Source organism: Arachis hypogaea, chromosome 11 (assembly GCF_003086295.3).
Source record: "Arachis hypogaea cultivar Tifrunner chromosome 11, arahy.Tifrunner.gnm2.J5K5, whole genome shotgun sequence".
NCBI classification, from domain to species: Eukaryota; Viridiplantae; Streptophyta; class Magnoliopsida; order Fabales; family Fabaceae; genus Arachis; species Arachis hypogaea.
Window position 1 is genome coordinate 146,750,351 of NC_092046.1, and position 9,736 is coordinate 146,760,086.

The following is a 9,736-nucleotide window of genomic DNA, read 5'->3' on the forward strand; positions in this document are numbered from 1 at the left end:
AGTGTACAAATCAAGATTTTCCATGACACAAAATGCACTAAGCTGAAAAGTTTATGATGTGGAAAATTCCAAATCCCAATCCCTAAATACACAAAAGTGAGTGAGTGAACCAAACAGTTACACTTACGCGCATGAAAGGGAACCCAATCCCCACCTGCATCGGTATTTTTGGTTTGGAAGAAGAAATGTGAGAGTGAGTGTCATTATTATTAATAATTATTATAAATATAAATAAATAAGATAGAATCAAATGGCAGCCATTGCCAGCACACTCCTTCTTTCTTTCTCAACTGTATCTTCGTCTTCTCTCTTTCTCACCAGAATCACTTCTCGTTTCTCTTTCGCTGCACCGCTTCCTCTGCGTTCCAACCACACCAAGCACATGGCTCACACTCTCGCTCGCGCCACTGCCACTCTCGGCCTTACTCACCCTTCCAACACCGATTCCCCCAAGGTTCCTTTTTTACCTAAAATCTACCCTGCCCGTGTTTTGTTTTTTCACTGATGCCGGTTAAAGTTTATGACTTTGGGGTTTTCTCGTTGTGGGGTTTGATTTTAGATTATTGTTATTTTGTAATGGATGTTGTGGTTTTGATGCTATGCCTGATTGGATTTGAATTTGGATTTTGATGTTGTTGTTGTGCCTGTTTATTTGTGTGATTCTGGAAACTGAAATATGCCTGTTATGTGTTTGTGAAAATTCCTGGAAAGATCTCTTTTGCTGCTAAGGAGGTTGATGTCACTGAATGGAACGGAGACATCCTTGCAGTGGGTGTTACTGAGAAAGACTTGGCTAAGGATGGGAAATCGGGATTTGAGAATCCGATTTTGAAAAAGATTGACTCCAAGTTGGGTGGTTTGTTAGCTGAAGCGTCCTCTGAAGAGGATTTCTCAGGCAAAGCTGGCCAATCAACGGTTCTTAGAATTACCGGCCTTGGGTCGAAGAGGATTGGCTTGATTGGGCTTGGACAGTCCACTTCCACTACCGCAGCTTTTAAGACTTTTGGTGAGGCTGTTGCAGCTGCTGCAAAGTCTGCTCAAGCAAGCAATGTCGCCGTTGTTCTCGCCTCTTCTGAAGGACTTTCTAAAGAAACAAAGCTCAGCACTGCTTATGCAATCGCCACTGGTATGCTATATGTGTTATTATAGTTGTATGTAATGATCTTATGAAATTGATATCTATACTTGATGTGCGGTCTTCAACTTTGCCAGGGACTGCGCTGGGAATATTTGAGGATAACAGGTACAAGTCGGAATCAAAGAAATCAGCGCTTAGCTCAGTTGACATTATCGGCCTTGGAACTGGACCTGAATTGGAGAAGAAACTTAAGTATGCAGGAGATGTTTCCTCCGGTATAATTTTTGGAAGGGAGCTTGTAAATTCTCCTGCTAATGTGCTCACACCAGGTTCGTTTGAAACTATTGTTCTTGTGTGTGTGTTCTGTAGTTTTCATTGTTTCATTGCTGTAATTCATCAGTGAAGGAGTTCTCTAACAAGTGCTTTATGATGGTTACCTCAGGGGTGTTGGCAGAAGAGGCATCAAAGATTGCTTCTGAATATAGTGATGTTTTTACTGCTAAAATATTGAATGCTGAACAATGTAAGGAATTGAAAATGGGATCCTATCTGGGTGTTGCTGCAGCATCAGAAAATCCTCCACATTTTATCCATCTATGTTATAAACCTCCAAGTGGAACTGTCAATGTCAAGTTGGCATTGGTTGGAAAGGGTTTGACTTTTGACAGGTATAAATAACTTTTATCTTCTTTATTTTTTATTTTTTAATGTATAAGTGGAAGAGAGTGTTGAATCTGATATGTGATGTTCCCTAGTGTGTTATCCATGGTTTTGATCATGGTGTCAAGTAATTTGAGTTAGTTATGATGTTAATGTCATTACTACAAGATAAATCTATGATATGGGGTGTCCAATATTTCTTCGTTCTCTTCTTTCTAATTGGATTGTCAATTTACCAGCATGGCATAGAAATCATTGGATAAATGTATAGTGTTTCTTGTGAAATTCTGCCATGTATTTCTTATTGGATTTCACGAAGCAGTTTATACTTTTCCTTGCTCTTACATACCATATTTCTTCATCTGTGTGTTATTAGTGGTGGCTACAACATCAAGACTGGACCTGGCTGTTCAATTGAACTCATGAAATTTGATATGGGTGGTTCAGCTGCCGTTTTGGGTGCAGCGAAAGCTCTTGGTCAAATCAAACCTCTTGGAGTTGAGGTCAGTAATTTATGTCATTGTTCATGAATTTTTCCCCTTTGTAAAGAATGAAATTCAATTGATTGATTTGCACATAGTTTCATTTGTACAAAACTAAAGGAATTTTTTTTATCTCATTTCTTATTTAACACTATCGAGTTTTCTATTGCATTCCATATTGCATATGAAATTTCATTCTAGTTTCTTTTGGAATGTTTAGTTTGGAGTTGCTGGTGAATATTGTGAGTTACTGCATTTTGTGGTACAATTGCTAATTATGATTAATAATTCATGCTATGCCCAAATTTAAAGTCCTGCATATGCAGGTTCATTTTGTAGTTGCAGCTTGTGAGAATATGATTAGTGGAAAAGGTATGAGGCCTGGAGACATTGTCACAGCTTCAAATGGAAAGACTATAGAGGTGAGGGTTTATTCGGTTATAATCACAACTTACTGTACACGTTATTGGAACGTAGCATTTGTTACATTTTGATCCTGTTTCAACCATTACATTGCAGTCTTCTCATCTTTTCCCTCCAGAAATCATATATTTCTTATATTGAGAACATTTTTGGTGCTTCTTGAATGTTTAATTTTAATATTTGGATGCAATGTATTGGTCACTTGAATTATCGTATAGCAAACCTATTGTAGAAATATTTGGTACAAATAAATATGTGTAAAACTGGAAATCAATGATTAGAGATTTTGGCCTCTAGGATCAATATAATTAAACATGTGTAGTAGTTTTTATTATTTGTTTATTATAATATTACCATTTGAGATAATTTACTAAGAATTTGATGTTGGGTTTCTTTTGTAGGTTAACAACACTGATGCGGAGGGTAGGCTTACCTTGGCAGATGCTCTGGTATATGCTTGTAACCAAGGTGTTGAGAAGGTATGAAACTCTGCATTTACCTCTTTCTATCCCTATAATCTCCCCATGATTCATACAGATTAGGTTAATTGCCCCAACTGGATGGTCTGCTTAATATTCATCGGTTTGGTAGATTTGGTTATTTATTATTTTCTCTAATAAGAGTTAGAGAAAACATTAGAAGCTTTTTCTAACTTGTATGTAAGCTCAGTTGCTCAAATACTCAATTATTTGGAGTATACAATTGCAATTCCTTAAGTATATGTGTATACTTTGGTTTTAGAATTGTGCTAACAGGTTGATCAACTATTCTTCAGATTGTTGACCTGGCAACTTTAACTGGGGCATGTGTGGTTGCTCTTGGACCCTCAATTGCAGGTAATTTTGATCTAAAGTACCATTATATTGTGTATGTATGGGTTTGCTTTATTTTCTTATTGATCCTATATCAAGAGTTGCTAGTGGAAACCATAAAAAGGTCAAATTTTTAGTTGGCATTGAAAGCGCCATGTTATTTTGGGGCAAGAATTCATCTGATACTATTTCAACTGTTGCTTTTGAAGGTATCTTTACACCCAGTGATGAGCTGGCAAAAGAAGTTGTTGAAGCCTCTGAGGTGAGTGGGGAGAAACTATGGAGGATGCCATTAGAAGATAGTTACTGGGAGTCGATGAAATCAGGAGTCGCTGATATGGTTAACACTGGTGGTCGACAAGGCGGTGCTATTACTGCCGCCCTTTTCCTAAAACAGGTATGTATGATGTGTCTAATCATATAGAATCTTGTTATTCTCTTAATATTACTCCATAAACTTATTGGGAAATTGCTACCAACAACTGCTATTTTGCAGTTTGTTGATGAAAAGGTTCAATGGATGCATATCGACTTGGCCGGTCCGGTATGGAACGAGAAGAAACGTTCAGCAACAGGATTCGGTGTTGCTACTTTAGTAGAATGGGTTTTGAAAAATGCCTCTCAAAAGTGAACTGATAATTGATATCTTCAAATCTTGTTATATGGTGAGTGAATTAGAGAGGATGAGATAAATGCATCTTGTGGTGTTCTTGGTTCAATGGGTTTGGTTTTATGAATAAGGTATTTAGGGGGAATGTAAAAGGGGGTCAGAGGAGGAGGCATATTTCATTGTATTCAAACTTTTTTTCTGTTTTTGACTTAGTTCAGAATTCCATTAGTTTCTTGGCAGTTTGGTTTTATTTTTCCTACCGGCCATTTGTGATTCTTACATCTCCATTACAGTGTCCTCAAGTGAAATTGGTGCATTATGCATATGCCATAAACAGCACCATGTGCAGTACTTTGAAATAAGGGAAGTAACTTTGCTCTGTCATTAGACTTAGACTGAATCCCTAGCCCTGTACTGCATTTGATAAAAAAAAAACTAAAAAATAAAATAAAATAAAGGAAAGATAAATAAAGGAAAAAGGAATACTCTTAGGTTTTTTTGTTTATTTAATGTCTTTTACATTTCTTTTATATTTGCCAGTTTTGGTATACTAACAAAGTAACAACACATTCCTTTAAAATTGAACTAACAATGAAGGTTAAAACTTGCTAATGCATCATTAATTCATTATTATTTCACAAAATTAAGAAATTTAATAAATTTAAAAAATTATAACTTCACAGATATAAATACAAGCAAGTTCTCTTACATTAAAATGGGCAAAGACTCTCTTACATTAAAATGGGCAAAGACGGCAAACCGTTAAGATCTAATAAGTATATTTCACCCTAGTAAATATTAGATGAAATGTTGTAGTTAGCTCTCTAATTTTCTTTTTCTTTCCCTTTTAATTTTTGATCCACCAACAAAGAACCTATAAGGGTAATTATTTAGATAAGAAAAATACCTACACACTATTATCACCTAATTAAGCTTTATGAACCCAAAAATGAATTTACTTTAATTGAAAAATTCATTTGATTATATCAAGTACGGATTATTATCACAGTAGAACTGGAATTAATAAGATAGGCGTTATTATAGATTCAACACAAATATTCGATCCATAATGATTTTTAAGAAAATTCACACTAAATGAAAATTTTCAAATGAAGCTTTTTCTAATCTTCTTGTTATATTTTTTACAAATTGGGAAACCATAGTATAGTGAACGCTATTTTATGGAACATTAACAAAAGTGAAGAGAACTCGTTTGGATTAGTCTAAAAGTTAGTTCATTGGTCTTTTTAAATAAGTATCAGGATTTGAATTTCGCGGTCAATAACAAACTATTAAATAGAACTCCAATTTACGAATGATTAGTCTTTGGTATGTCCGGTTGAAGATACCACGGAACCAAAAAAAAATCAAAAGCTAAGAGAACAGAAAGTGAGAAACAGCTTCCTTATGTAAAACCTTGGACCATGTTGCTTCCTTAGATATACTTCACTTACAGTTTAGTTTAAGTCTCCTTTCACTTGCACTTCAAACTTTCACACACAAACCTCTCTCTTCTCTTCTCTTTTCCTCTCTTTCACACCAAACCAAATAAACAGCAGAAAAAAGGGCCCATAAAAAAAGAAAAAAATAATTCCTTTTTTTTTGGGGCGTGTTATTTGCTGAAAGCTTGCCTCCATCTATGACTGTCTGTAACCATGACAGACAAACAGTAAAATATATAATAGAACGACGACAACCTGTCCTTTTGTGGGTTCTCTCTTTTGATTCCTTCCTTTTTCATTTTGATTTCAATCCAATAACTATTGAACTAAATAGAGGAGAACACAGAGTCATACAGAGAAAGTGAAGTGAAAAAAGAGAGAGAGAGAGAGAAAAGAATGAGTGTTTCTTTGACTGTGATGACCTTCAATCTGCATGATGATCAAGCAGAAGATAGTCCCAATTCGTGGGAGAAGAGGAGGGACTTATGTATTAGTGTAATCACAAGTTACTCTCCCATCATCCTTTGTACCCAGCAAGGTTCTTACTTCTACCTGTGTTCCTTTTGTGGGTCTTATCTTTTCATCTGGGTTGCCTAAAAATGCTTCCTTTTACTGTGATTTGATCTGGGTTTTGGTGGATCCTTGTGGATGAAGCTGCCTTTTGATATCTATCATTTGCTAACATAACTACATAAGTGCAAATGCTTTCAATATTGATGCTTTGATTTGAAGATTTCTGCTTTGCTTCAGCATTATTGCTCTTTGCCTACTTGAAGATTGTTGATCTGCTTGCTTTATTTGTATATAAATAATGTATTTTGATTAGTTTTCTCCCCAGTTTATTGATTTTGATCCCCTTGTCTGTTTTGATTTTGCATCTGGAATCAGGAGTGAAGACACAATTGGACTTTCTTCAACAGGGTTTGCCAGGTATTTGAATGAGTTCTCTTCAGCTTATGAAATCTTTATTTTATAAGTTCTCAGATTTACTCCATGTGTAATCTGGTCACCATAATTTTCTATATTAATTTTGACATAAACAGAAATGTATGTGCCATAGCCCATGGGCCATATGGCCTATGCATTGTTAATAAATTGTATTATATGATAATGGATATGAAGAGAAATTTCTCAATAAGAGCTGTTATCAGTAATGCCATATGAAATCTGCTAAAATAACAAGATGAGAAAACTTTATAATTGAGACCAGATGAGACCTGAATTTTGTTCTTGATATCATTACTCTGCTTCTAAAAAAATTACAAAGGTTATGATCAGTTTGGGATATCTCGGAAGGGGCCCCAAGACACTACAGATGAACATTGTACCATCTTCTATGATAAGGAAAAGGTATGAGTTCATTAACTTTATTTATTTATTTTTTTCAATTCAACTGGCTGGAGAACTGATTCTTTTATCTTCTCAAATGTAGGTAGAGCTTCTGGAAGGTGGAACATTTTGGTTGTCTGAGTCTCCATCTGTACCTGGAAGCATGTCATGGGGTTCTGAAGTTCCTTGCATTGCAACATGGGCTATATCCTTGTTATTCTGAAAATAAATTATTACTTTTTATTCAAACTTCAGTTTACTCATGTTGAGAAATCTTTGAAACATTTGGTTCTTTGACATTATGTCCACACATTTCAACTTAAAGGAGTTGAGCCACCAGGATTCTCATTTCAGATAGTAAATACAAACATGGATCAGTTCAGTCCTCGTGCCCGTCGGCGAAGTGCCTTACTCACATGGCAGCACATTGCATCCTTACCACCTAGTCTCCCAGTTGTGTACTGTGGAGGATTTAATACACAAAAAGAATCAACTACCGGACGCTTTCTTCTTGGAAGATCTAGGTATTGTCTTATTATGCAAGTTTTCAAGTTCTTACCATATTACTATTGTTAGCTTGAGTTCATCTTTCCAGCAATGCATGGTGCAACTATCTTTGCATTCATTCATTCATTCATGTTTGTTTACTCTTAATGAGTGCAGAGAGCATGGTGTAGTTGGGGATATGAGGGACGCATGGCCTAGCGCCCGTGTAAGGAAAAATGTTTCTCTAATCCGCACTTATCATGGATTCAAGGGTACTGTATGTGTTTTTACACTTCCATTCAGTTATAGGAGAATGATATGGCTGTAAAATTAGTATGTTAATTGGTGTTATCTTGTGCTGTCAGGTGACAAACAGGGAGCACTTGAATTCCTCAAGTTAATATTAAGAGCACTCTGCCTCTGCTGGGATCGCCAGACGCAGGATCTTCACATTGATTGGATCCTTTTCAGAGGTAGATCTCTGATTCCTGTTTCATGTGAGGTGGTGAATGATAATATTGATGGGTACTATCCATCTTCTCATTTTCCCATATTTGCTGAGTTCATGCTTCCTCGCACCGTAAGGATGCTAGAATCGCCTGTACAAGAGGATAACTAAAACTTGGCTTCTTTCTATACCTGGATTCCCACCGGCTGCGCCTCTTTTCGTCCTTGTAGCTACAACCCCCCATGAATATGTCTTGTAGTTATATTGCCGGGGTTGCGATATTGAAGTATACTTTATGGACCTCTGAAAAATGTGGACAAAACAAATCATTATGAGCAGCATTTGTCGGCTGAAATCTGCCTCCAAGTGAGGATAATGTATTGTGCAAAGTTCAATTTTCTTGTCAACTTAAGTGGTTCATGCTATTTCTTTCTCAAGATGTACTTTGAAATACCACATAAGAAACATATGATATTTATTATTGATGATCTTTGACATTGAGGGGGTGCTGTGTTGCTAATAACTGCTAAAGATTATGAGTAACAAGTTAAAACTTTTGGATATCACTTGATAAATTACATAAAGGAATCAAACATGGAAGGTGGAAGTAGTGTTTGCACACTTGAACGGTGCCTCACTCAATGAGATAATGACAAATATCACAGATTATTCCTTTGTGGTGAAATTTAAATAAAATTTTTTTATCTAGAGACATGTTTTAACATTCTTTTAATGAGTTATGTTACATATTTTTTAAAAAAAAAAACATAATCAGAACTTTAAAAAATAAAAAATGAGATCATAGACATCCAAGTCAACATCAAATTTTTATTCTTGTATCCTTGGTTGTCCAATTTCTATTTGAGTATAGTTTAATAGACGTGTTCCCACAGCTAATCACATGAATATTATTATTGGATGTTGAGTTGTTGACTTTGACTTGGAAGTCTTGTGATTAAGTGAGTAATAATAATCACAGAACCATAGACAGAGGTGTTGGTAACAATGGCAAGAGGAACTCTCCTTCCTCAACTATGCATCTCACTCTGCACTTTTGTTCTGCTCTTTGCTTACCATGCTTCATGTTTTTACCTCTTTGATGTTGCACCTCAAGACTTCCACAAGGTTACTCCCTTTCTTTTCTTTGGAGTTTGGATCTTCAAATTTGTATTCTTTTCAACAATTATTAATTCATTTTCTCTTCGGTGAATCTTGGGTCAGATGAATCTTAGGTAGTCTTATTTTATAGGTCTCTCTACCTTTGTTGACTTTGGATATTCTTGTACTATTGTAGTGCATCAATGCTTTAAATTTTCAATACATATGAAGAAGTTCTGAATTGTTCATGGCTATTTAAGAATCATTTCCATTCTATCTTACAAAGCATCCAAACTTGTCAAAGAAATGGTGATAATTTTTCTTAATCATGATATTGATATCATTGGTGGCAGGGTGATCCATTGATGGTGAAAGTGAAGGAACTGACTTCCACAAAAACACATCTTCCGTACTCTTACTACTCACTGCCTTATTGTCATCCAGATCAGGTTGTTGACTCTGCAGAGACACTTGGGGAAGTTATTCAGGGTGAACTCATTCAAAACTCTCCCTATCTGGTTGGTCAAGTATGGTTGCACAGCTTGTAACTTTCAATCGTTTGTTTACCATATTCAACTAGTAAAGCATTGAAACAATTTTTTTATGCTTTCAGTTTAGGATGAGAGAACCACAGAAATGCAAGATTGTGTGTCGTATAGTTCTCGACACGAAAACAGCCAAAGAATTCAAGGAAAAGATAGAGGATGATATCTGTGAACATGTGAGGACACTGATTGCCTAATCATGATCAAACTTTATTTCATTTATGTCTTTGTTACAAGATGATAGATAACTTTCCTTGCATTCTTGCAGGATTTTGGACAATCTTCCCTTGGTTAGAGGAATATCATTTCCCGATGAATCTTCC

General features: G+C 35.7%; 3 protein-coding genes across 4 annotated transcripts in view; all 3 read left to right on the forward strand.

Moving 5' to 3' along the window:
• On the forward strand, positions 1-4,304 carry LOC112723432 (neutral leucine aminopeptidase, chloroplastic). 2 transcript variants are annotated; one of them, XM_072207983.1, is made up of 11 exons: positions 1-193; positions 322-454; positions 712-1,126; positions 1,213-1,407; positions 1,521-1,746; positions 2,115-2,241; positions 2,547-2,642; positions 3,045-3,122; positions 3,419-3,479; positions 3,665-3,852; positions 3,952-4,304. In XM_072207983.1, the coding sequence occupies exons 2-11, from the start codon at positions 383-385 to the stop codon at positions 4,084-4,086; spliced, it is 1,593 nt and encodes a 530-aa protein (XP_072064084.1). In that variant the 5' UTR covers positions 1-193; positions 322-382; the 3' UTR covers positions 4,087-4,304. The 2 variants fall into 2 exon arrangements, with proteins under 2 accessions (XP_072064084.1, XP_025630598.1); XM_025774813.3 differs by lacking the exon at positions 1-193 and having other exon boundaries at positions 205-454.
• A 1,159-nt stretch (positions 4,305-5,463) lies between these two features.
• Positions 5,464-8,267, forward strand: LOC112723433 (uncharacterized). Its single transcript, XM_025774814.3, has 7 exons — positions 5,464-6,045; positions 6,396-6,437; positions 6,775-6,857; positions 6,940-7,041; positions 7,146-7,360; positions 7,500-7,594; positions 7,688-8,267. Exons 1-7 carry the CDS (start codon positions 5,904-5,906, stop codon positions 7,939-7,941), a joined length of 933 nt encoding a protein of 310 aa, XP_025630599.1. The 5' UTR covers positions 5,464-5,903; the 3' UTR covers positions 7,942-8,267.
• Positions 8,268-8,647: 380 nt separating this feature from the next.
• LOC140176287 (transmembrane 9 superfamily member 10-like) overlaps positions 8,648-9,736 on the forward strand; it is a 2,342-nt gene continuing 1,253 nt past the window's right edge. Inside the window, exons 1-3 of the mRNA XM_072206232.1 lie at positions 8,648-8,895; positions 9,222-9,386; positions 9,482-9,589. Coding sequence (XP_072062333.1) covers positions 8,776-8,895; positions 9,222-9,386; positions 9,482-9,589 — 393 coding nt within the window. The 5' untranslated portion in view covers positions 8,648-8,775. The remainder of the gene's footprint in view (positions 8,896-9,221; positions 9,387-9,481; positions 9,590-9,736) is intronic.

What these genes read in the sequence shown, in the direction of transcription:
- LOC112723432 (XM_025774813.3), top strand. Translation starts at nt 251, where the DNA reads ATGGCAGCCATTGCCAGCACACTCCTTCTTTCTTTCTCAACTGTATCT. An exon ending in AAGGGTTTGACTTTTGACAG is followed by an intron (nt 1,747 to 2,114) that starts GTATAAATAACT and finishes GTGTGTTATTAG; the next exon opens with TGGTGGCTACAACATCAAGA. An exon ending in CAAATGGAAAGACTATAGAG is followed by an intron (nt 2,643 to 3,044) that starts GTGAGGGTTTAT and finishes TTTCTTTTGTAG; the next exon opens with GTTAACAACACTGATGCGGA.
- LOC112723433 (XM_025774814.3), top strand. Translation starts at nt 5,904, where the DNA reads ATGAGTGTTTCTTTGACTGTGATGACCTTCAATCTGCATGATGATCAA. An exon ending in TCTTCAACAGGGTTTGCCAG is followed by an intron (nt 6,438 to 6,774) that starts GTATTTGAATGA and finishes AAAATTACAAAG; the next exon opens with GTTATGATCAGTTTGGGATA. An exon ending in CACTTATCATGGATTCAAGG is followed by an intron (nt 7,595 to 7,687) that starts GTACTGTATGTG and finishes TTGTGCTGTCAG; the next exon opens with GTGACAAACAGGGAGCACTT.